This window comes from Fistularia commersonii, chromosome 29 (genome assembly GCF_037954325.1).
Source record: "Fistularia commersonii isolate RoL2024-O1a breed Wild chromosome 29, RoL_Fcom_v1.0, whole genome shotgun sequence".
NCBI classification, from domain to species: Eukaryota; Metazoa; Chordata; class Actinopteri; order Syngnathiformes; family Fistulariidae; genus Fistularia; species Fistularia commersonii.
The window spans coordinates 8,137,772-8,164,749 of NC_141312.1; the positions used below are offsets into that span (position 1 = coordinate 8,137,772).

The 26,978-nt window shown below is 40.9% G+C and overlaps 2 protein-coding genes across 3 annotated transcripts in view; one reads left to right on the forward strand and one right to left on the reverse strand.

Annotated features, from left to right (window-relative positions):
• Positions 1 to 999: 999 nt before the first annotated feature.
• sowahaa (sosondowah ankyrin repeat domain family member Aa) lies at positions 1,000 to 3,698 on the reverse strand. The gene has a single exon (XM_086177144.1). It carries the CDS (start codon positions 3,696 to 3,698, stop codon positions 2,331 to 2,333), a length of 1,368 nt encoding a protein of 455 aa, XP_086033270.1. The 3' UTR covers positions 1,000 to 2,330.
• A 1,229-nt stretch (positions 3,699 to 4,927) lies between these two features.
• The window catches only part of septin8a (septin 8a), a 29,511-nt gene continuing 7,460 nt past the window's right edge, over positions 4,928 to 26,978 (forward strand). For both annotated transcript variants that reach the window (XM_086177334.1, XM_086177335.1), the window contains exons 1-8: positions 4,928 to 5,084; positions 13,471 to 13,585; positions 13,904 to 14,099; positions 15,337 to 15,523; positions 19,843 to 20,004; positions 21,738 to 21,834; positions 26,214 to 26,382; positions 26,507 to 26,639. In XM_086177334.1, the coding sequence (XP_086033460.1) occupies positions 5,055 to 5,084; positions 13,471 to 13,585; positions 13,904 to 14,099; positions 15,337 to 15,523; positions 19,843 to 20,004; positions 21,738 to 21,834; positions 26,214 to 26,382; positions 26,507 to 26,639 (1,089 nt within the window). In that variant the 5' untranslated portion in view covers positions 4,928 to 5,054. The remainder of the gene's footprint in view (positions 5,085 to 13,470; positions 13,586 to 13,903; positions 14,100 to 15,336; positions 15,524 to 19,842; positions 20,005 to 21,737; positions 21,835 to 26,213; positions 26,383 to 26,506; positions 26,640 to 26,978) is intronic.

The window sequence follows — 26,978 nt, forward strand, 5'->3', positions numbered from 1 at the left end:
AAATGTTTAGAACACTACAGTGAATACTTTTATTTGCGCCTCCACGCATGTCATGTGACCTGCTGGTGTTTCTCACTGATACTGATATTTACACTTAAGAGAATAAAGCATATAAAGATCTTAATATCTTGTTGGAATGAACTCACTCTCAACTAAGAGAAATATTGGTGTTAAATAAAATGTGTCTCTTTTTCATAAAAAATGTGTATTAACTTAATTTGGAATATACCTGCTTAGCTGTGCACTTTGACTTGAATGAGTCATGAGATCGGACGTTGAGAGGTCAGAATGAGGTCAAAATGATCCATAAAATATCACAAAGACGGAGCTAATCTAAGAATTATCATCTTCAGCTCTACAAAAATATTAGTTCTGATTTAATTTTTCCCATTTACCTATTTTTATGGCATCCTATCTTCCTACTCTCACCAGGTCTGTGCAATTTAACAGAACAATCGTGATGCCTGGTTGTGCTTGTGGCATAAACATTGCCCCGAGTCTTTCGGTCGTTTATGGGCTCAGTTGCCCAAAAATAAACAAACTATTAACTGAATAAATCTTCAGGGGACAGAAAATGTCAAGATATTCTCGGACTTGGATGACATATTTTGCTGGAGGCAAAAAAAACAAATCCACATCCCCATTGTTTCGTTTACTTCTCGAACCGCATGGAGACTGAATATGGCTGTTACAGATGCAAAATTTTTCACTATTGTAACCTCTTAAGGAATTATGAAATACAGTCTTAAAAAAAAAGTCTTCTAGCTCCAGCTCACTGCTGCCCAGCCTTCTTGTACATTTCCTCTTTCTCATTGTTAAAGAAAAAGCATGAACACAACCTAGATCGGTCGATCACAGGGTCACTTATGGAGATGCACAAGCGTTCATTCTCTCATTCACAACTTTTATGAGTGATATGTTTTTAAAATGTGGGAGAATATCGTGCAAATTCCACACAGAAAGGTCTCCTGTCGGAATCAAACCAGGGACTCCCCTTCTTTGACCTTGGATCATCACACATACACACACACACGGAAATGTTTGCGGACTGCAGGACAGAGAGCCGCAGAATATTTTCTTTTTAATTTTTCTCTCAACTGCTCGTGTAGTAAAACGTTACACAAAACAAATTTAACATGAACATTTTTAACATTTTACAAAGAACACACAATTCAGGGGCTCTTTGTGCAGACCCTTTCTCCCTCTGCAGAAAAAGAAAAAAAAAACAGAGGCCTTGAACACGAGGCATCGTCTTGACATAAAGGTGACGTAAGTTGCAAGCGAGTGACGTAATAAGACAGAAAAACAAAGGGAAAGATGAACACCAAGAGAATGAGACCGACACATGGAGACCCATGGTTCTCTAAACACCGCCATGTCTCTCCCGTCATAACTTCATCATCCCGACAAATTCTGTATTTGTAGGCGCCCCGTTCATAATCCGGTTACATCTGTCGCGACGTCTTGTTATCCCAGTTTCCATCGGTGCAAACACACACACACACACACAAAAACATGTCTGAAACATGCCTGAAAAGCTTAGTCAGCCGCTTATCTGGCTGAATCATGGCTGTCTGTCTTGGCAGGTCAGAGACAAGTTTAAGAGATGGTCACATTTTCTGCTGTGACAGAATTAATTTCTGGAGAATCTCGTGAATATAGAACCCCTTCCTTCCTTTTTTTTTTTTTAATGGACTGATTGGAGTTTAACAGTTATTTTGAAGAGACTTAAAAACATTTGATGAATCAAGATTTTCACTTTTCCTTCATGATTGCATCCATGGTTTAAATCTGTCTTTTTTACTGTTCATTTCTCACTGATATCGCTCCTTTTTTTTTTTAAATAAAAAACCCACTCCTTGACACAGGTTACTGAAAACAACGCTGATGCCTTCAGGAGACAGTGACTAATGGGGATAACGGCAAAAAAAATCTTGAATCACGTTCTGGGTGTGATACAGGTACCCGGTCTAACGCTGGAGGCGCTGAACCACCCGGAAAAGGGGGTGCTCCTACTTGATATCATCCGTTTCCAGACCTTAGAGACGAAAGTCTACACTTTATATAAATGACATGGAATTTAGGGTCGGACAAGACGAAATGACGCATTCAATCGAGAAATAAAGGAGAGACGAATGAAAGTTCTGTCACGGTAAGGAGGTCACCCAAAATGCAAACGGGTTATCTTTCCTTTACGCTTTAAATAAATTACATGGAATTTAGGGTCGGACAAGACGAGATGACGCATTCAATTGAGAAATAAAGGAGGGCCGAATGAAAGTTTCGTCACGGTAAGGAGGTCACCTAAAATGCAAAGGGGTTATCATCCTTTACATAAAAACATCTGCCATGACTCTGTGTCTGAAGCTGCTGCTGCTGCTGCTGCTGATTTCGGCGCGCTCCTCGCTGGGGTCGTCACTCACGGACAAAAACGTGGGCCTCTGCTTGTGCTTCTTCTTGGAGCTCGTCGCGTTGGGCTGGAACATGCGGCTTATGGAGTACAGGCCCTTGTGGAGATCCGGGCACGGCTCCTGATCGTCTTTCTCAGGCTGGATTCTGGCCCGCGGCTCCTGGGCTTTGGGTTTGCCCAGCATCTCGCTCAGAGTTTCAGAAGTGTCCTTTTGCAGATAGTGGTAGGCTTTCTTCCCGCTGTGGTCCCTGATGCTGGCGTCCGCCCCGTACTCCCCGATCAACATGGCCAGGATGTACTCCTGGTGGTGCAGAGCGGCGATGTGCAAGGGAGTGTACCCGGCGTGGGTTTTAACATTTATGTTAATATCCACCCCGCCTCTACGGGACACGCTGACGATCTTCTCCAGCATGTCGCTGTTTCCATACTTGGCTGCCCAGTGCAGAGCGGTAAAACCAGACATGAAGTCTCTCTTCTCAGCCAGCTGGTTGTCTCCCAGCAACAGGCCGTAAACCTGGCTCCAGTGGCCGGCGGCGCACCGCACCAGCCATTCGTGCTCCGATTGCTCCAGAGGGACCGCGGACGGTATCCTCTCCCTGGGGTCTTCGGCGACGCTCCTCGCCAACCTCAGCTGGGGCGAGCCGATGCCGCCGCCCGTCTCCACCGAGGGCCTCCTCCTGCTCCTCGGGGTGGCCTGTTTCGGACTCTCCGCCGGCTCACGTTTCACGTCTCCGACCTCCATCGAGGTCGCCGGCATCCTAAGGGGCAAAGCGTAAGGCTTGCTTTTTACCCGAGCCCCTTGATCCGAACCGGCGGCGAGCCGTTCTTCTCCACCTCCTTTCTTCAGGATCTCAAAATTGAGCGCCCTCTTGACCCTGATATTGGGGAATTTGCTCCTCTGCATTGCCAGGGCGATAGGAGACAGCATTTCGTCGGGATCCTGGCAGCTCTCCTTTGCATCCTCCGGATGATCCGACTCTCCTTGGAGGTTTCTTCCGTGCACAGGTGGGCGCTGCTGCTCACCTGTAGGCTCAGACTCCTCCGCCGTCCAGACGCCGTCCGGCGATCGCTGGCGCGTTTTCTTGGCCACCACAAAGCGGACGCCGTCGATTTCACGCACAAACGCGACATTGTTGACGAAAGTCTTAAAAAGCTCCTTGTTGCGCTCCTTCTCCGCGGGGTCGTCGGCGTCGATCGCATCTTTGAACTTACTCACAAAGTCCGCTTTCCTCACCTTCCCCCCCTCCGCGATCAGGAAAGACAGGACAGATTCTTGCGTAAACGCCATTTAAAGATAAAAATGAAGTTATAGAGGATACGGGTAGCAGTTAATCTCCCGGAGCAGCCACACCTTTGCGCTGTGGGTCCACCTTTACCTGGGAGGTCACTTCTCTCCTCCCAGCAAGGAGTTTCTTTTTCCGGGGGGCAGATCAGACGTGGAGTCATTTGAATATTAGGTTTTTTTTTTTTTTGAAAGTGAAAAAAAAAGCGGCTGATAAATAATTATCATAAAAAAAAATCTTAGATTATTTATATCAATTTCCGCCGCAGGTAATGAAGCATTAGAAGATCGGAGCCGTCAGAGTGTTATTTGAAGATAGTTTCATAGATGAAGTACGCTGACAGGGGGGGAAATACAGGTAAATGAGTGAATGAAATTAAAACAAAATATGAATACATATTTACATAGTTACATTCATAGAAGTGGCTTGTTGTGCAGACGATCAGGGTCTTTATCTACATTTTCTCGACTGAAGAAGTATTTCAGCAGTTTGGTCTGATGAGGCAATAATGTGAATTAAAAGTTTGGAGTATTTATTTATTGGCAAGGGCATACAACATGAAAAATGCCAAAGTGTTTTAACATCACACACACACACACACACACGCACACACGCACGCACACACACACACACACACACACACACACACACACACACACACACACACACACACACACACACACACACACACACACACACACACACACACACACACACACACACACACACACTTCCTCGCGCCTGTCCTGGCTTGCAACATGGCATTCCTGCGCTGAATGAGAGTCGCTGAGAAGCGGCCATATTGGAAATGTCTGTCCTGCCAAAGATCAACGCGGCATCAAGATAGTTCACCTCCGTTCCGCGTTCGGTTCGGCTGATCGTAAACACCCGGCAGGGAAACTAAAAAGACTCGAAATGTGATCAAAGATTTTGGACAAACGCATTTTAGAAGTACACATTCATCGACTGGGTGAAATACAATGATTGGTTATTATAGGTACGGCATTCGTTGTGCGCATCCAAGTGACTATCTCCGGAAGGCGCTGTTGTAGTTATTTGATGACTGTAGAAAACTACAAAGTGTAGAGAACGCATCGAATTGCAGGCGTAGTCGAAACGACAGGAGGGGTTTACGGACGCTTGAGCGAAGTAAAAGTGAAGTATCAGGAGATCCTCTTGCCGCCCAGCCAGCACCCTCCACTCCACCCCTTCCTCCTCCCCGTCCAGCTACCGTCTCCTCGCCTTATATCCCTTTCCTCCCCCGGAACAGCTCCGCTTCAGCTGGCTAGCAACCGTGAGGCGAGGGCTGCTCCTTTTTCGCCCCTTCTCAGTCTCCCCCAGCCCACCGAACATTCCGCACCATGGCCGCCACGGACATTGACGTATTTTCAGTGAGTAGACGCCTCCGTTTTTGTTTTCTTTATTTCTCTTTTTTTCACCCGTCTTAAAAGCAAAAAACGTTAAGCCGCGTCACATCAATCTTTGGCTGTGATTGATGAGAATGTGTAACGTGTTAACGTAGCTGCCGTGCGTGTGGGAATGTGGCTTAGCCTCTCCCTCCAACACAGCTCCCGAAGCTCCTTAATACGGACTCAGCTGAGATGGTGGAGGTGAATTTTTTGTGACTGTGACCGGGTTTCTCTCGATTAAAACGAAACGTAGACTCAGTATTCGTATGGCCATTAACCCCTTTTAGCGTTGCGTGTGAGCGTACTGTTTAAAATGAAATGCGGTACATTCGCTGTCTCATGCTGTCATTTGTATATGTCTACATTATTTGAACGACAGCTAGCTAGCAGTCATGAGCATTTCAACTGGATATACTCGCTGTCAACAACAGCAACTCCCTGCTCCACACGAACGCTATAACTGCACGACTGTGTCTTACTGTTGCGATGCAAAGGCGAAATAACTGGAACTCCAATGCTGTCACGTAGTTCCCCTATCAGAGTTGTGAAATTAAAACTTTTATTTCTTCCTTTATCTTATTAAATATGCATTGTGCAATGTGCATCTAGTTTGCTAGTAAGGTGTAAACTGTTGAAGGCCCTCTGCCCCCCCCCCCTTTCTTTTTCTTCTCTGCAGTAGAATATTTGGCATTTTGTTTCCACAGGTAGGAAAGTCACCAACACACTCAACTGGACCCCCCATGGGTCTGATGCAGTGCAAGCTTAAGTAAAGGCTAACGCTCATCTATTAAGTGCAAGGACAGGGAAACCAAGATGGTGCTTTTCGGAGGGAGAAGCATCATTGTGACCGAGGAAATGGACAGGAGAAGCTGTCAAGTTTGTGATTAAGTTTTCAGCAGATGCTTGAATAGAGTGAGGCGGACAGTAGGCAGCACTGATTTGCAAGGATAAGGAGATTAAGAACACGCTCTGGGCTACTCCTACCACTTACTGGTGCAACACATGTCGACGTAAAAGGGATCAGATCCAAACAGAAGGGGCAGCGGATCATACCCATGGGCTCTCCAAGAGGGTTGTGCAGATTCAAGAAAGCGCTTGCCATCAGGGGTCCTTCAATTACCCGTTTTTGCATTCAAAATTTTATCATCCACACATGGGAAAAATGCTGAAAATGTTCTGACACAGGCCAGTAGTAGCAGCAGCAGCGGCAGCACAGTTGGGGCCAGTCTGACTTCCTGTCTAACTTTGTAAACTAAGTGAGACCATATTGAACAAACTGATGTGTTAGCTTGGCTCTTTGTGTAATGGGCACACTTTGAAATATGTGCTGCCATTGATACGGATGTATGGGGCTTGTCAATTCCACCCCAAAAGCGGATATAGCCGGGGGATAACAATCTAGGCCAGAGCTGCATGAGGCGATCAATTTTGCCAACTTCTAACCAACGACTCATTGATTCTGTTAGAATGTGGAATGAGAGATAAAAGCATGCTGTTCATTCAGAGATCCACTTCAGTCATTTAGACAAACCAAGAGTTCTAAATAACATTTAGAATAGCTTCAACATCACAATCTTGACAAGCATTAATATTTATTCATTTGCTTTCCTCTGGTAAGCAAAGTGTTGCAAAATGTTTTCTTTTTGGTTGGTGGTTTGAAGTTTTTTTTTTGTTTTTTTTTTTTCAATCGTACTTGCGAGAGACACACACACACACACACACACACACACACACTTGACCAAGGCAGGTTTCCAAAATGATGTTACCACTTCCAGTCTCGAAGGGCAGACACAAAAAACATTTTCTGCAGGTCTGTGTGAAAGTAATATTCTTGCATCGTACCCTGAATATGCCATATTTTCTGCTGGGGGGCTCAAAAGTCCAAATTAAATAACAGTGTGCTGAATGCGTTTGATTCTGGGGGACATTTGATTATGTAACAAAATGGCCTTAAACACATTTACCATGTAGAGTGCTTACTGACCCTAAAGACTTCTTTCTTTCCTCTGAAGCCTGCACGCAATCCGAAATGATTATTCCTGTGTGTTTACAGTCATTGTGGTATTATCTTGGACATTCAAACAGCACCTTGGTGGTAGAACCCTGTGAATACACAATTTCGGTATATGGGCAATGGTTTTAAAATTATCTTCTAAATTCAGCTGGGTTAATTGGTTACACAGGATTTCGTAGACATGTTGAGCTTGGTGTTGTCAGGTCAGTCTGGTGTTTGAATAAAAGCATTGATGTGTGGTGTAAGTTATTAGCTGTATAGAAAATACAGGCAGCAGCTGCACGGAGGTTAGCCTGTCAAAGTCACTGTTGTGGCTGAATGAAGACTGCCGAGCTGCGGGCTACGCGCAATGAGTCAATATCCATCTATAGACTCTGACAGAGTGCTTTGGAGGCTGAAATTGTGTAGTAGCTGTTCAAGTTTTTGCATGAGCCAAATTAAGATTCACCCCATCAGTAACTGTTTTTGTTGTTTTGATGCTGAAGAGTCATCAGTGTTTGTTTTCCTTTTTTTTTTTCCCCAAAGGTGAAAGTAGAATAAATACAGCACTGAATCACAGCTGTATGACTGGGTGCCTGAGGGTTAGAGGCTGTTCTTCAACCTGTAGGTCATTCAGTTGTTGCTGCTGCCCCCTTAGCACCATTTGTAATATTTTATTTGTCTCTTCGTTTTTTTTTTTTTAAGTTGCCATAAGGCGGTAGTGACTCACATTTTTTATTTCTGATCTTGACCACATGGATATTTGGGTTCTGAGCTATGCGACTTGCACGTGGCATTTATGTGAACGCTGAAATCTGGTTGATTTTGGCTCCTTTATCCAAACATGGACTTAGCTATGCAGAGAGGGCAATGCTATAAAATGGAAAGTGAATGAAAAGGACAGTGTCTCATCTTCATACTTTTAATTAAGCAAGTTCAGTTGGCTGTGAGAGCTGTCGGAGCCAGGACAAAGAGCAAACAATGTTGGCTTACGGTCTCAAGTCAAAAGTGACCCTGTGCATTTCAATATATGTCATTTCTTTCTGTGTCAAATCATTTTTCTATTGGCATCCAGTAATAAACAGTAGTGTTGCCAAGTAGAGCAAAACAATAATTTAAACCCTAGTTTAATGGCGGAGACACCTTATACTAACCCGTTTAAACCTTTTTTTTTCCCCCCATTTAAAGGACTTTTGGTGGGAACATATTTTTTAAAGTCTGCAGTCACATAAATGTGTCTACATGCATGTGAGAAAGCTTTATCCGGTAAAGAAACAACAAATATATTAGCTTGTGGTTGACAGCTTATAGACTCAAAGATATTTTTGTAGTATTGTTTTTTTTTCAGTTCAGTGACAGTAAGGAAGAGAAGTATTTTTATAGGCCCTGTGAAGATGAATGTACTACACATCTGTCTTGTAAAATGATTCCTCCTATGTTTTTGTTTCTCCAGTGAGGCTGAGATGAGAAAACTGTTTGGGATCTCAGTGAGAGAGAGAGGAAATTGAGACAATCACGTTAGGATATCTGTAATCGCTCTTGCGGCACGCACCAGTCATTCAAATCTCTACATCAGTTTTTTTTACCATCACAGCAGTATAGCTTTTATGGTATTTAGTAGCAAGAATATAATGAAAGTTATTCAATTGTATGAAATACACAGGTGTGGCAATGAACTGGAAAGTTCAGTCCCACACTGCTTCATTAAGAGTACTGTATGTTCAGGAGTTGTTGTTGATGTTAATATGTGTCAGATTCTTCTCACAGGCTGAATCGCTGTCTTTATTAAGATGTTCCACATCATCTCCTCAAGCCAAGCATAAACTCATTGCCACTTGTACGGGGAGAAAGGGGTTGTCAGAGCATTACAGTGACCGGAAGTCATTCATTTCCTATGAGAGGAGGCCGCTGGTGGTTTGTCTCAGCTCGCATGGAATGATGAAGTCTTGGCAACCTTGTGGTGATGAGTGATGCTACAGTGCACAAGTTACACAACTGTCACGCTGCACTCATTTGTGACTGTGCGGTCAGTTTCCTTGCTTTGTTGGCACAGTGAAAGTGACTGTAGTTTAACTATATATTTTTTTTATTTGTATAATGTACATTTATAAATTTCAGACCACTGTGTTGAGCTCTGAGTTTGTGTTAAAGGGAACACCATTGTTACCTAATAATTATTATTACCTAACTGGTCAGTCTCAGCATCATGTCAAAAATACATCGAGAAATGAGTGAAAAAAGTAGGAGAACCGAATGTAGATTATGTCACATGAAATTTTATAACAATCTTAAAACTTCTACATCCCCGGCCCCGGCCCATCTTTACTCTTAGTTCTATTGAGGTTGACCCGTTTTTTTTTTTTTTTTTTTTTTTTTTTTACTGTCCATTGACAATTGTTACATCCCAGGAGAAAGCAGACGTTTCTCTTCAGTAAGGAAATATGGAATATTACCCTATAATTTATCATTGTTTCTTAAAATTGATCAAAAAGCACAACCTCAGAAGCAGCCTCTTACTAGACATAGAGTACCTCTGTTTATAAATAATTTGAGACTTCACACCCCCACCCAGTTTCTGACACACACACACACACACGCGCGCACGCAAGCAAGCATCAGCTGCTGCACAGTGTGTCTTAGCTGAAGTTGGCCTCTGTCTGTCATGCAGACAAGACACATGCGAAGATGGATACCAGTAGGTGGGGAGGACAGCAGGGCAGCAGGGGGTCTAGAGGAAGGACCTGAAGACCTTGTGAGGTCGTAGCGCTGGAAAAAAAAACCCGTGGAGGGAGGGGGCTTTCAATAGATCTTGGTTTGATTTGTGTCAGATCTCTACCTTCAGGAAAATTGTCTGGACTTTTTATCTCAGCAGAAGTTCAAGTGCGCCGTTTTGACCTTACCTGCCTTCTCCTATGGTATTCATTATATTTTTTGCTTCCCCCTTTAACTGACTTTTGAGTTTTAACAGCTGGACTGTTGGAAGAAGGGGGTAAAGAAATGAAATTGAGCATGAATCTTTTCATTTTCTGCATGAAAATGATAGGTAACCTATTACCTGCCCCTTTTAAATAAAGCTAAAATGTTTAAGAGGGATAGACTGCCTTTTAAAATCATTGGTTTGAATGATTCATGTTCAAGTATTTCAGTGTGTGTGAGGCATGGGCACCAGTTTTATTTATTTTGTCTTTTTTTTTCATAGCAGATGCGTTTTAGTTCAAATTCAATTGTTAAAAAGCATAGACATTCAGTTTTGGTACAGTGTTAAAAAAGGTCCAATAGTTAGTCCAATAGAGTTATTCATACCCTATACACCAGACAAAAGTTGGCCCCATCTGTTACAGTCATAACTGTAACCTGACAACTTCAGCTACATCAAACATGTAAGGTTAAAGATAATACAGTCTGTTTTAGCCTGGAACATTAGCAATTCGTATTTAAATAGTAGCCTAGTTTTTATGCATATCTACCATTATTTGTATATTCCCACACATGCAGTGTGGCTTTGTATCCGATTGCAATCAGCACTGTGTCTGTCAATACACTGCCAAACGGGAAAAAAAAGAGGAAGAAAATAGCTGGAAAGTAGAACTGGGATTTTCCCATATAGCGGTGCGTTGCTGGCAGTCGCATTGTCTGCTCAAATTGCGAATTAAAGTTGTCGGATATGAGTGAAAACTGGCAATATAGACATCTGAGTTAGGATGATACAAAGTTTAACATAACCACTATACGACCACAGCTGTAGTCCTATAGGGACAGGAGGTCCTCAACTACATTTCAGTTCATCCACACTCCTAACTCCTGCAAAACCAGAGTGATAAGTTCAGAAAGTTTGAGCCATTAGTTATTTCCATACATGACATGAGGCCTAACTGCTGTAAAACCCAATTCTTCAATCAATAATGTTGTCAATCAGTCTCTCAGTTTACCTTCTGTCTGTCTGTCTGTCTGTCTGTCTGTCTGTCTGTCTGTCTGTCTGTCTGTCTGTCTGTCTGTGTGCATATATTTACATATACATACCACTTTACATAGACCTTTTTGATGTCAAAGTGAACTGATCTTATCCTGTAAGGAAGATATTTTTGTCAAATAAAAATATCCATCTTGAATTAATTTGATTAGACTATTGTTTTTTTTTCTTCTGTGACCAATCAAAATGTCTGCTCTTGATAAAGGAAAGGCCCATTCCTGACAGAGCAAATCATTTCACATAACAAAATGATGAGGCTGCAACATTGGGAACTGGCCTATACGGGTTGTGCTTCATTTCACTCTGAGCCACCTGGGGCCTCCCTGTTCAGCCATTTCCTGTTGGCCTGGTGATAGGATGGCCTGGGAACTGCATTGTTTCCTTACCCTGGGACAGTTGACTTTTCATTCCTGTCATACTTTAAGCTGCATCTCTTCTCTGAACTGCTGTAGTGGGTGGATGGGCAGACTAATGACCAGGTTTCCGCATTGCATGAACTTGCTGATTATGAACCCTTTGTTAGTTTATCAATGACCCCCTCACCCCAGTCTGTAGTCGGACATCCCGCAGATATGACAAGCCAACACAGCCACCTGTTTAGTTGTAAATGAAAAAACACAATGGTCGGTCTGTAATGCTGATACCTTGTTTTCCTATAAGGTTGGGTGAAATGTAAGATTTAACAATTACACACATTATACAAATAATGAAAGACTGTCTTACCCACTGCCTCTTCATCACAACTAGTTAAATTTACCCTATATCCATTTTCACATGCCTTTGTCTAAAGCAACAGAGTGAATATCAGAAATGTTTTAAAACAGAGAGGAGGAACAAAAAGGCATTCAAAGCTGATTGAAAGTGTATTTTTATTTTAGAAAGGTGCTTAATGTTTGTTTGTTTTTTTACTCATGTTAATGCATTAGTACTGTACATTTTCTATATATATAGATATATATCTATATATATTGTAAAATGTCCTCAATAGCAACCAAATCAATTTGGATACTGCTGCTACCTGACATGGCCTTTACATATCATATATTTTTTTCCATTTTAACCCAATGATTCAGTGACATCATCTAATCCCTCCAAACTCCTATAGTTTGATCCTTGATTGTTCTTGTCAGGTTTATAACTTGTCTATGTGAGCAGGGTCTGCCTCTACCTCTCAGTTTAATGTGGTGTTCAGCTGAGTTCTGCTCTCAGCTGCCTGCCCGTGTGACATCAGCCTTCAAATATGCAGTCATTCGTGGCTGAGCCAGACAAGCTCGGGTGGCCTCATTCATCTCAAGGTGCTGTCTGTTCCTCATTTACAGCCCTAGCATACTATCTCTGCTCACTGTCCAGCTATCTTTTGGTCAAGTTGGGGGATCGAAGGTATCTATTGATCATCATTTCTATGCCTTTAGGCCCGGGATGTTATCTCCCAACTGGCCTCTCTTAGAATATAATCATAGTTCATTCCATGCTTGGTTGACTGGGTGTAATTTTCTTATCACATATTTTTACAGGTTTTAATTTTTATTCACAAGAATGAAAGGAAAGGTTGATGTTGTGTGGTTAGGAAACGGTGGTGCTGAGAAGAAAAGGAAGCAGAGCTGGAGCTCGCAGAGGTGAAGATGTTTAGGGTCTTTTTGGGAGTGACAAGGATGGACAGGATCAGGAAACAGTACACCAGAGGGTCAGCACATGTTAGATGTTTTGGAGATAAGGTCAGAGAGGCAAGACTGAGTATGTTTGGACATGTACAGAGGAGAGAGAGTGAATAATTGGTAGAAGGATGCTCAGGTCAGAACTGCCACGCAGAAGAAGACCAAAGATTCATGAGATTTATGGATGTAGTGAAAGAGGAGATGATGTCAGTTGGTGTGAGAGAGGACAGGGTTAGATGGAGGCAGTGCTGCCGTAGCAAACCCTGAAGGGAGCAACAAAAACATAAAGAAGAAATGCTTAATGTTTACCACTGCTTTTGTTTTGACAAAGTTAATTGAGATAATAGTTTGACATTTTGATTCCCTGCTTGTCTGATTGGCTGTGAGAACCAATCAGGGCTGAAGTAGAAGGAAAATACTTTTCAAAAAACCCCTCCAAGGAAAATGCTTAATTTTTTTAATACGATGGCATTTTTATTTGTTTTTGCATGAGAGTTAAATATTTTAAACTTAACACTGACCCAAACATTTTTGTTTTTCGTCTTCTTATTAAATGTGTTTAAATATCCTTTAGCTCCTCAAGCATGTGAAGGATTATTTTCAAATCGTATCATCACTGTCGACTATGTATACCGTATTCAAAATGTTACTTTTATTTGTACAAGACCAGGAAGGCTTTATTCTCTGTGTCACCCAGTTCGTTCTGCCTCTGATATCCTCACGTCTTATTGTTTTGTCTTTTGTCCTCAGAATGAAGAGAAGCGAAATCTTAATTTGGGTGGGCATGTTGGATTTGACAGCCTCCCTGACCAATTGGTCAGTAAATCGGTCACACAGGGATTTTGCTTTAACATTCTCTGCGTTGGTGAGTATCCTACAACAGCACGCATGCCATATGTGAGAATGTGTTAAGTATTGTGAAAATCTGTGAAATTCCATAATAGTGCTCAAGCACAGTTCTCTGCAGCATGTTCTGTCTTAGTTGCTGCTTGATTTGTTTTCCCTCAAGTGAAATGCCAACAGCAATGTGTGGGTTTCTTTCAAAATTAAAGAAATGAACAGGCCTCCCACTTGTGTTGGTACAATCAAATGCTGAGTCTACATTTTGCTGAATTACTCCCAGGAAAGATAATTTCACATCCTCAGTTCTCTGTCTCTCCACTTTGCTCTTGTCTGTTCACAGGGGAGACTGGTATAGGAAAGTCAACATTAATGAACACACTCTTCAACACCATGTTTGAGAAAGAAGAAGCGAGTCATTATCAGAATGGTGTGTACCTGCGGCCGCGAACATACGACCTGCAAGAGAGCAATGTTCACCTCAAACTGACGATTGTTGACACCGTCGGCTTCGGTGATCAGATCAACAAAGAGGACAGGTAATGGCTTTGAATCGATCGTGTATGTAACCAGTTAAGACATCGATATCGTTAAATAGTTGACAACAAAATAGAGGAAATAGACAAGTAATAAAATGAACATCACGCTTTCCTTCATCGTAACATACTTAATAAAGACAAATGACCGGAACACCTGCAAAAAATGGCCCGAAAACTAAGGATGTTGCTTAGTTATGGCCCCTTCTAAACATGTAGTTGTCAAGAACAAAAGTAGTGTCATGCCACCAATGTGTGTAATGAAAGACCCCCTCCTGTTCTAAGAGACCCTACAGAGACCCTGATATGACTTAATGTTTATCTGTTAGAATCTAACACATGGATATAATCCCCAAATACTCCATGACAAATTTATTGTACATGCATGCATTTTAGAGATGTAATAATCTTTCTACCAATTGTTTTTTTCCCCCCCTGTTAAATTAAAATATGCATTGAAGAAGAAACAAGTACATGTTCCCTTTCTCATTACACTGATTAGACTGAAAAAAAAAACAAGTGAGGAGGGGAGGTATTAAAGATAAATTAGAGTAATAGACTTTTCTCACTTTTTAAAAATTTCATTTGGGTAATGGAGTGTTGTAGTTGAGTTGTGACTCAGCCAACAAACAACACTCTCACGCCCTTTGATAGCAGCTGTCTCTGTGGGCTGGATAAAGAGGCATGCCGAGGGACAGACCCTGCAGCGAACTGTAAAAGTACACTGGGAGAGCTTCAGGAGGTCAGGATTGGAGCATTCCACAGTCCACACTGATGATGGATGCAAAGGGAGAGAATAGGCGACTGTAAACATGTTGTTGGAGGAGGATGCAGGATGTATTGGACGACTCATTCCCTCGAAGTTTAGAATGTGGGAAGACAATTTTGAGGGCTTTCGCAAAGTCAGTTGTGGATTCTTGGCAATGTGACAGTGAGAGAGCACAGGGCTGGATGAATCAACACATTTAAATGGCATTTTACATGTCTTGATCTCAATAGAGGCCTGTATGAAACTGTGATGGACCACTGAATCTGAGGCAGCACAAAATGTTCAACTTTCGTTCGAGATATTTACATAGAATGAGATAACGCAGTATTGAAAACATAATGTCTGGGGTAGGTTTATAGGGTCACAAGGTCATAGTTTTCTCTGTCCATTACCAATGCATGAATAAGAAGACTAATATTTATACTTTGGCCCACCAACATAAACTCTCTTTGTCTTGGCTTCTCTCCGCAGTTACAAGCCCATTGTTGACTACATTGACACTCAGTTTGAAAACTATCTCCAGGAAGAACTGAAGATCAAGCGTTCGCTTTTCAACTATCATGACACCAGGATCCACATCTGCCTTTACTTCATCGCCCCAACAGGACATTCCCTCAAGTCCCTGGATCTTGTTACTATGAAGAAACTGGACAGCAAGGTACACACGATGGCACACATGTATCTTTTAGCACTACCCCCTTATACTTTTGCTGCCAATGGGATTGACTAAGATGTTAACTACTTAACTTCCCAATGATAAGCTTACTAATTTGGCCTACTGGCTGAATTTAGGCCTTCATTTATGCTCCCCCATGAAGCGTTTACCCCTTTACCTTCAACCACTTACCAAGTGCTGATTTAAGGGATTGTACTACCTCGTCCTATAAGCTCAACAAAATGGATGAATTGTGAGATTTGTATCTACTTGCGTATACTCTCAGAACCTATGCAATCTAATGAAATTTTAATGCAACACTTTTCATGTGCCTGTTGTTAAACCTGTTGTCATGTTATAAATGCAGCCAGAACAGCCGCAACCTTTGTCCTTAATCATCTGCAAAATGGTTTGCTTTATGTTGTGGATATGTTGCCACCAACTAACCCAACAAACATCCACTTTTTAATGCAAGTAGCTTTCACTTCCTCAAGCACCGAGAGCACTGCTTGCAAATGTAAAAAACTTCTCTCCCGTTGTGTTGTATTAATTATTAAAATAGGTCACCCTCATGGTTTTGTATATGGTCTTTACTGTATTCAATTATAAGTGTTGGGGGCGTTGCATTTATACATATATACAACATGTACAGTGTTTCTTTCAAAATGAAGTGCATGTAGTTATGTGCATATCTGGGTGACGCGAGGATAATTCTAGAACAAAGCAGATGGTCAGATTCTGAGCAAAACCTGCTTGCTCACTTCAGCCAACCATCGTTGCATAGCTGCACTTCTACCAAATGATGTTGATTCTGATAAGGGCGAGAAAGACTTTGGAATTCATTCACAGTAGGTTTGATCGCTTCATTATAATGTTGATTTCCCTTTGATTTAGAACATTCTATATACATTATGTGTATGTCAGTATTAATATCTTTTTTTAGTCACCCGTTCAGTCTGTTAATCCTTCTGAGGGCTCCGAACCTCATCTTGGCAAAGCTTTTCTTTTTCTATTTTTAACAACAGAGACCACATCTCCGAAGGGCAAACAATCTGGCTCTTGCTGTGAGGTGATAACTGTGCTTTCATAAAGCCAAGTTTTTAGCTTTAAACCAAAATGTTTCACTGCGAAATGTCCTCTTATAACCAAAATCTGCTCACATGTGGACTTCCCATTATATTTGACTGCCAACAATATTCAGTCAGACACACGCCTTGTTCAGCTTCACAGCACAACAAAATGTGGATGGTATGACAAGTGTTGGTGTGTCCTCCCCCCACCCCCCTAAAGTGATTTATAATTGTGTGAGCCACAAAATAGATGAAATGGCAAAGTGTTAGGCTGAGTGGGTGGCCACAGCAAGCGCCACTCAGTGGCTCCGGCCCAGCAATCTTTCCAGCTCGTGAAATACGACCACTGTTTTATCTGAAAACAAGCCAGGACTGAAGGAGCACAGCAACGACATGACACCTTTAAGCTTTTTTTATTTATTTTATTTTCTTATGGTCAGCGACATAGAATCTCTACTTACTCCCCCGCACTGTGATCAACCCTTTCAAGGTTGGCTACAGATAATACAAAAGTTGATATCAATCTGAGAAAATGATAGTTAAAACTAAATTAGGATGTTTGCAGAAGAAACAACAAATTTGTGAATTTTTTTTTGTTCACTGCTCAAGACAGCTTCATTGTCTGGTCTTTTAAGATTTCATGTTATTTTATGTGTCCTCATTTTAAATACCCAAACCCAGTGTCTAGGCCATGGAATGAAACTATGTTTTAGAGCTTACATATTTTTTTTCCCCTTTTTGTATTGTATTACATTGGTGTAATAATATTAGCTTTTATCTGGAAACCAAAGATAAATGAGCAGATTTATCCTGCTTGCCCATGACAGGAAACAGCAGGAACGCAAAGTAGAAACAGTTTTCCCCCAGTCTGCACATTTTGTTGAGACGAGATAATGGTTGTTTTTTTGTTAATGGCATAAGAGTTCACCCCCCTGGACAACGGTTGAAGGCTGAGCTGAGCGGTTGATAGAAAGAAGCCTGGCTACGGTGTACTTTTTGGTTTGAATAGGAGGAAATCAGTGTTGTTAACTCCTTGTAGCAGAATATGGAAGACCAATCTTTATTTCTGCCAGTTCTTTAAAAACAACAGGCCAAGATTTGTTGTTTGACAATGGAACTGGTTTTGTTGGGGTTTTTAATCTAATGGGATGATGAACTCAACAAGCCTCTTGAATGAGGGGTGAACCGTCTGAAAGAAGAAAAACAAAGTCTAGTTGCCAAGACAAGATTTGACAATGAGCGATGAGTAGTTTAAAACTGGAAACTGGGCTCTGACCTTTTGTGGCAAATCTCAGTAATTGAGAGTATAAAGTCTGACGTGCTAATGGAGAAGATATGAACATATGATGTTGTTTACTGTGTATTGCACTGATGTCTAGAACAGGTGGTCCATAAAAACTTGTCAACATTGGGCAGATGTTGGGCAGCTTGAAATTAAAATCTGCTTACATAAATCAATAAAACATCAGTGTCTAAAGAGGTTGCAGTATCTGGTAACTAATATAAAACAGACCGACTAGACCGACAGACCGGCGAATGAGCTATAGTGCAACTGTCAACATCCCTAGCTTACCAAACCTCCAGGTTTGTATTGGGCCACGGTTATTTCAATTGTCTCAATCTGAAGCAATAAGCATCAGGAGAACCTTAGGGAGCAGCCAGTTACAGCTGGGGAAGTGATTACTGTGCTAATCGAATCTGGCGCAAAGGCAAAAAAACCCATGGGAATGTCAGTAGGTCTCAAGCTTGGATGACCGGCTGCTAGTTTATCCTGGTGTTGTTAAAAGTCCCACAAGAACACTGTTTTCATGCTTTGCACTTGTGAAACCCTTCAATCTTTGTAAGATGGAAAAGAGTTAAGAAACTGATTTCATGCTGACAAGTTTCCATTGTTAAAAGGCGGACAAAATATTTGGGGTTAAGGGTGGAATTTTAAAATATTTCTTTGTTATTGGGTGAAAGTGCTTGTATTTTTGTTATTGTTATATAACTCCCATTTATGAGCTGTGAAGTATGTGAGAAACTTGTGTTAAAATAACACCAAGTAGGGAAACTCCATGAATGTACGGTTTAAAAGATCTATGAAATAAATAGCAAACATAAGAGAGAAATTGAAGTTGCAAATTAAAAGTTGTCCCAATGTAACATTTCCATATGGTTAGTTTTCATTTTAGACAATTTACTCCCACATTAGCAATAAATCTGTTGAAGGTTTATCAGTAGAGATGGACTTCAAATATTTGCTCTTGGTTTGAGTTCGTCTTCACTCCAAATTATTTATGGTTCTGATTAAATTTAAAAAAATGTACAATGGTTTGTGTGATTTTTTTTTTTATTTTTTTTTTTAAATTTTATTATTATTATTATTATTTTAATTTTTTATTACTATTATTATTATTTTTTAATTTTATTATTTATTTATTTTCTCTGCTGTGGTTTAAACTCCCCATCTGGTGCTCCAGTTTGACGAGTACCAGCAACTATTTGGGAATATTCTTTGGCCAGCTGGGAAAACCCGGGTGTGGGAAGTGGACAAATATCCCTCCTGTCATGATAGTTATGTCTAGGCTTACTCCAATCTGCATCTGAGGCCATAAAAGGCTTTATTTTCAGCTTTGGCGAGAAGCTAATGAACTATGTTTGTTAAATATCCATTTACACATGAACTCTAATACTGTTATACAAGCCTGTAATTTGACTCCCAATCAGCTTTGGGTCTTGCCCAGAGACAAACTACCGAATCAACCTCAAGGAATTTCAATTGTCCCCATCAGGGATTTTGTTAACACTGTGATACAAATGAATGCAGACAAACTGATTTTTTTTTTTCGCGCATCTGCTGCCTGAGGCTGAGGATGCCCAGCTTGTTTCCATAACCGCTGTTTGTTTTTCATGTTGTGGTTCAAATTGATGATACCTAAATTATTTAGTACACAAGAGTCACTTACTTCCACAACCATGTTCATTGTAGTTGAGTGCTTTACCTGTGTTTTGTTTTTAGCCTTGTTACAAATATAAAGTATTGCCTTCAGCAATAGAAGGTGATAAGTGTGATAAATGCATTTCAGAACAGGCTCAATTGATTTAGCCATCATAACAAACAAGTATACACACTTTCACACAGCAGCTCTCCATAGTGTAATTTTGTGCATGTTCACCGTCTAAATTATATCACAAGATGGTGGAAATCTCTACAACAATCACTTCTCTTTTAATATATATATTTTTTTATTTTTCTTATCCTTCCTTCAGGTCAATATAATTCCTATCATTGCCAAAGCAGACACAATCTCCAAGAGTGAACTCCATAAATTCAAAATAAAAATAATGAGCGAGCTGGTGAGCAACGGGGTCCAAATATACCAGTTCCCAACAGATGATGAAGCAGTTAGTGAGATCAACGCCTCCATGAATGTAAGTAATGTTGTAAACGCTTTATCAGCTACTCCACAAGTTTATTTTGAATATGTGGGTGTGTGTGTCTGTTTACATTTTTCCAACTCTGACTTTTTTGCATATTTAATTATGCCTTCAGCCGTTGTTTGTTATGCTAAAATCAAAATGATGCGTTTTCACCGTATTTTTTTCTTTGAAGTGTTTCATTCTGATGCGTCCTCGAAAAATGTTGATCAAATTTCCACTCTTTAATTCAGGCAAGGTTTGAATCTAATGTGTAAATGTGATAAGTGCTGATAAGTAAAATAGTCTATAAGCAAAATCTGCTACCAAAAATTATATTCTGCGCTATTTCATGAACTATATCGCCAATGAAAATGTTCTGGTTTAGTCCCAGGAAAGCATCTGTATCTTGTGGAAACTCTGTAATACCCCTTTCAATGCATATAATATCCCCACCTCTTAAATTAAAATGAAGATCTGCATGTCGGCTGGTATCGCAAAGCTATCTTGTAGTGCCACATGTGTTAAACATCTGGTAACACCAGCATGTGTTCACACTGTTTTATTTGCTGTCAAAACATGTGTTAACAAAGTTATGTTGCTTTTATTACGAGGTCCTACATAACTGAAGGTAGGTAGAGTATTAGAAACCTGAATATACTAGAAATCCTTTGGCCTGTGTTCAGACTTACAGTACGAACAGCAAACATTACACTCTATGTTGCATTAAAATAAAATAGACGACCTACTGCACCCTTTATTTTCACCAAATATTAGTAAAATGTGTCCCCTCAAAAGCCTTTAAATAATTTAATTATTTAACAAACTAAACCAGTTGTTAAACATTATTCAAATATTATTTTACCTGCTAATTATCATCCTCTCACTGTAAAGATTTAATTTTTTTCTGTTTAATGAGGCCACATTTGACATAGTCCTCACATGTAATATCCCTGTGGGTTACCCCCACCCCCTCCAGGTTTTTTTTGTATCGACACAGAACACAGTTGGTATCAACTGGCCAACTAATTTCCAGGGCTGTGTATTAGAACAGGGTTTTTCCTAGCATCGCTTCACTGTTAATGAGGCAAAGTAGTCCCAGGAGAAACAAGTGTGTGTTTAATCACATCAAGAAAATAGAGTTCTTGGCTTGAGCTGAGACATTTTCAGTTTAACTCTGAACAGTGGTCGAAAGCAGTGTCCCCAACCTTTTTTTAGAAACAGAGACCGGTTTTGTATGCAAATGTTTCCGCGGACCGGTTAGAGGCGCAGAGGTTCAAATAATAAAAACTTTTCAGTTCACAGTCGTTAATCTGAATACAACGATAATACTTTATATTCGGCAATTACAATATGAAGTGCGGCAGTAAGGTCCAGAAGATCTCATCAAAAAACTATTGAAACCATAATTTGCACTAAGAGGTTTTTTTCTTTACCAAATGGACTGGGGGTTGGGGACCACTGGTCTAGGGCACTAGTCACCATAGGCCTTAATTTTTAATCTCCTTCTTGCTCCTTCATTAATTCTACTCAGTGATTTATATATATATATATATATATATATATATATATATATATATATATATATATTTTTTTTAAAGCGTAACTCAACCCGTAACTGGGGGAGGCGGAATACGCTGAGTTGTAACCTATACTACAGAGGGAGCCGGAATCCGCCTCCAGTCACAGCTCCTGTTACACCTGTGACCTCATGCTCTTTGTGACCTCCGACCTCTGTGCCTGTACAGGCCCATCTTCCTTTTGCTGTGGTTGGGAGCGTGGAAGAAGTAAAAGTCGGGAACAAAACAGTGCGAGCCAGACAGTATCCCTGGGGTGTCGTGCAAGGTGAGAGCTGTTTTACAGGCAACAATCCAAGGCTTGTGATTTTACGCCTTGGTGCTTCTCGAAAATAAACACAACACTGTACATGAAAAAGGGAGAGCGCAGTCATGTTGAAACTGGTGAGCTCTAATCAGTACCAGTAGCACATCCCAAGGCTTCCCAGAAACCAGTGCCATTCTAATACCTACCCCCTCCCAGCTACCCTAAATCCCTAAAGACTTTGTAAATCTGTGTCATGACATCTTTGCCCTGAACACTTGTTTCTATTCTTCCTGTTGAATGATCCGCATTCACTTGTGCATTATTATATTACATATTACTTTTAAAAGTTACAAAGTATAAAAGACAGAGAAGTGCAACAAGGATTCACTGAAATTGGGCCAGTAATTTCTTTATTATACTGCTAACATATATTTATATGTATATGTTATTTGACTTGCAAGGGAACCTGACTATGCGTGAAAGACTGCAATTACTTAAAAACATAATCCTACAGTATGCCCGACTTATCTCAAGTTTTAATATTGTGTTTTTTCAACCTTTTTTTTTAATGTTTAGCACATTTTTGGGTGGGAAAAGAAAATCAAGACCAACCAAACATAAATGTTTGGTGAAGTGTATAATTAAACACTGTGGCTTAATCAAGAAGAGCGGTTGAGTATTTCATTGCTTTTAGCACACACAGTGACTAATTTTGTGCACGGCACAGCACAATGTTTTGAAAATCATTGTTTTAAAGAAAAAGAGGCAACCAAATTTTCAAACCAACATTTTCTCTTTCCAAAAAGCCAGAAGGAGACTCCCCACCCCCAAACCGTAACTACCTGAGGGGTCAGCCTTTCTTTCCAGGTGTAAGAAGAGCAAGGTCATAAGTGTCATGACAGAAATCATATTTGACGCTTTTTTTTTCTGCATTTGCAAGGAATGTACGCATAGACAGAAGGAAAGTGTTTCCACATGTAGAAAAGTGGAAAGATGGTCTGTTTTTGTTTGGTGGACTTCCTACATAATTTGTATTGTTTGCTTCAGACAACAATCTAGTTTTAAAACCAATGTTTTTCACATTGATTCAAATTGGGATTCAAATTGATAGAAGAAAGCAAACTGTTTTGCATTTAGAATGGGTTGCGCTTGTTTCAAGAATTTAACTTTTTGGAGTTTGCCTGCTCATATATGCCATCGTTCTAAATATGAAGTCTTCCAGCTGTGTGTGTGCTGTGTGCCCGGTTGACCCACAAAGAGGTCAAGAATACTGTCAACAATCACAAATGTGCTAGTCAGTCCTCAATATGGGAGTAAAATGTTACTGACTGAAGTCTTATAGACTTACTGTGACAATGTTATTGGTCCGATAAGCGTTTTGCCTTCAGGGATGTTCTGTCACTCCTGTTTTGCCTCAGTCGCATCCTTATTTCGCTTTACTGCTTATTCCTCACCCCTTCTTCTTCTGTCTACTGACCACTCTCATTCCCCAACCCTCAGAGGACACTTCATGATTATTTTTAAATCCCGCTGTGTGTTTCCTAAGGGATGAAGGCCTTTGGACCTCATCAGTCATCACGAACCAAGAATCCCAAAATATAATTCGACAGCATATTGATGTCTTGCAAACATTAGTTTAAGGCTATTCCCTTTTTTTTAGCAGTGAAGTTTATGCCAGTCACAAAAAGATTCTTCCCTTGTTTTGGCTTAAATTCACAGCATCGGTTAGAGCAAATGAAGTCATGTCACTGGCCCAGATGTCAAGAATATACAGAGAAGAAGTCAAACAACATGAAGCTTGATAAAGGCTGTATTTCTTTACAGTGTCTGTATTAAAATTCTGATGTGAATTCCTGGTCATGAAAATTGAACAATATCTACACCGTTAGAATTTAAGAGCAAAATGAAATCTACAGTAAAACGTTACACCATTACCCGTGCTGTTCATCTATCAAAAGAAAAGAAACCCATCCGTGTAACAAAATGACATGTTGTATTTCAACATCAATAACGGTTGAAATCAGTCAGAATATTCTTCATCCCATTATAATAATGTTGAACGACATTGTATTTGCAAAAAAAGTTTGATCAGTAGAGACAACTAAAAGGTAGAAGACGAGTCCTGCCGAATGAACAGAGTGCCTTTTTCAGTCAACTAAGGAGCGAGAGTCCGAGGAAAAACAAAACAAAACTGAAACTGGTTTATCTGACTGCACATCAAGACCAAATACGGCCTGCTCCCCCCGCCCCTTTCGGCAATCCACTGGTCCATCTGAAAGAAGCCTCTGTGTTAATGGAAACAATTTGTAGAAGCCAGATGTCTTATAGACTGGTTATGGTAACCCCTCAAACGGCCACGGGAAACTTCTGATTTGAAGGAAGGACAGAGGGGGCATCTGTACACAGGAAAAAGGAGTGACTGTGTGTTTTCCTTTTGATCTTGATCGATAAAAATGATCAATGTCAGACAATGAATCCTGGTTAAACAATAACACTTTTTTTGCCAATGGTTGTTAAATTAAATTGAATAGCGCGGGAGTTTAACTGATTACATTAAGGTTTCTAATATGATGTCCTGTAAGCAGGGTAGCAGCTAAAGCTCTGTATTGACTATATATTTTTTAAGTCCCAGGCAGTTTTGCATTTCCCTGCTGTCAATAAATGTACTAAAAGTAAACATGATCTAGCATTGATAGTGATAGTGAGATGAACATGGAGTTTAGTACATTTATCCTTGTTTTTTAATCAATTTTGGGCATTCCTGTAATCATTAGAAACCTTCCCAGCTTATGTTCATGTGCATACCGCTCTGCTCTGATATGTCCAAGTCTTAATGCGTTGGCCCTCATACTGTCGCTGGCAGGCTGGAAATGAAGAATCAGATCAGCAGGCAATTGAAGCAATTTAACTGTCTCTTAATTCAGCTTTTGAACATTTAAAAAAAAAAAAGTTACATTTGACCGGGGACATATCTGTGTCATTATCCTCATGATGTCTCTGTGCTCTGAGAGGAAAAGGTTATCTGTAAATGTGAAGTGCGGAGCTGTCTGACACTCCAGGGTACGACTCCGGATCCTTCCTGAAAATGCTAAATGTCATTTGTGTGAGCCTTTTTTTTTTTTTTTTCTTCACCCAAACGTTTTGCCTTGGATTGGCTTCCAGTGCGCACAGCTTGCAGTTTTACTTAACCGCTGCCATCATGGTATATTTTGCCAGACAAAAGGAAGCCGTGCACACGGTTAGGCTGACTCACTACTCCGGATATCTGACAACAGAGCTGCTTTTTTAAATTATTATTATTATTATTATTATTTTAAAATTCTAAAGTTCACAACAGGTTGATCGCTCATTCTGTCTGAGAGATGAGAGTTAGTTTTCCTCCAAAAACACATCTGTGCAACAAGTCATTCCTCTCTGGTTTTGCCAAAATGTGGTCAAGCCAAGGTATCACATTATATAAGAAACCACAGCTCCTTGAGGTCGCCCTTCAGGTTTTGACTGTTCTGCAGTAATTTAAACTGTAATGACGAAGTCAAAATGTGTGATTAATGATAATTTCACATAAAATCAGTTGTTTTAAACTTATAAAGCCTTTTACAGAAAGGGGAAAAAATACCCCAAGGTCCCATTTCCTCCCTTTATGATTCCGTTACGGGCAGTAGAAAATATTCCAACTGAATTGGACCCGATAAATGCTGCAATGTTCAGCTTCTCAGAGACTAAACACGTATCACTTAGAGCCCGGATTAATTCAGTTTGAACTCTGCTTGGGCGCACGCTCTTTCTATACCTACCTGGGATTCCATATCCACTCAGAAGCCGCAGAATTGCCCCCTATGGCTGCCTGGCAGGGAATGCGGTCGGCTGCGTGTCGACTGATCAGCAGAGTGCAAATCGCACCCAGGGCACGTCGCCCCTCCTCAACGCCTTTGGCCTCCCAGGCCAGGACCTCCCTACCTCCCACCCCCAGCTCTCTCCCCCTATGTGAATTTATATACTTAAGAAAAAAAAATAACACGCATTTAAGTGACAATTGTTTTGCCGTGATAGAGAAACCAACACAAAAGTTGCACATTATTATGAACTTCTGGCAAACTGCGCCAATTAATACAGTCGAGCTGGACGCCACATGTGAGCTATCCAGTGTCTCCTGTGCAGACTACTGCGCATTCCTTCTAGAGTTGTGGTATGAAATGGTATGAATGATTCGAAAGAGGGAAGGGAGGGTGGCTGACGGGTCGACAGACGGGGTGTTAAAAACATCAGCAGGAGTCGTCCCGGCTGAGATTTAGAGAAGAGAAGGAATTCCGATTTGTAAATTCTCCACTCATTTGTTCTGAAAAACCGAGATTCAACAAAAACACCACCCTTAACTCTTCGCTTTTTGCTCCGCCGCTCAGTGGAGAACGAGAGCCACTGCGATTTCGTAAAGCTCCGAGAGATGCTGATCCGGGTCAACATGGAGGATCTGCGGGAGCAAACCCACGCCCGCCACTACGAGCTCTACCGACGCTGCAAGCTGGAGGAGATGGGATTCAAAGACACAGACCCTGACAGCCAGCCATTCAGGTAGATTAACACACACACACTCACACACACACACACTGTGTATGTGGACGGTCGTACCCATGCCTCCACAGACGAAAACACACAAACAGACAACAATAACCAGAGTCTATGTTGTCCCCTCCAGTCTGCAGGAGACCTATGAGGCCAAAAGGAAAGAATTCTTGGGGGACTTGCAGCGCAAAGAAGAGGAGATGAGACAAATGTTTGTCAACAAAGTCAAAGAGACAGAAGCAGAATTGAAAGAAAAGGAGCGAGAGGTCAGTGTCCTAATGAAACCTCCAAGCTACAGATGGCGTTTTCTGTTTTCGTCCACTGTGCGAGTGACAGCCGTGGCCACAGGCTTCTATGTCTCTGGGATGACAAATCTGTCCCATTTTCTTTCACATGTGATAAGTGATGAGGACATTCCTTTAGATTTCAATTTAGATCATTTGGCTTCAGGGATAATTTTTTTTTTTTTTTTTTCAAACAGGTGGGGTCAGTCCCATTGTATGTTTTTCCAATTCAGTGGCATTTCATTCTTAGCACAGAGTGGCCACCTTCCCTAGAGTTACCAAATGAAATAATGTAATTTTACACTAAACAGGTCAGAGGTC

Excerpts from the sequence above, each read along its gene's own strand:
- sowahaa (XM_086177144.1), bottom strand. The coding sequence starts at position 3,698 with ATGGCGTTTACGCAAGAATCTGTCCTGTCTTTCCTGATCGCGGAGGGG.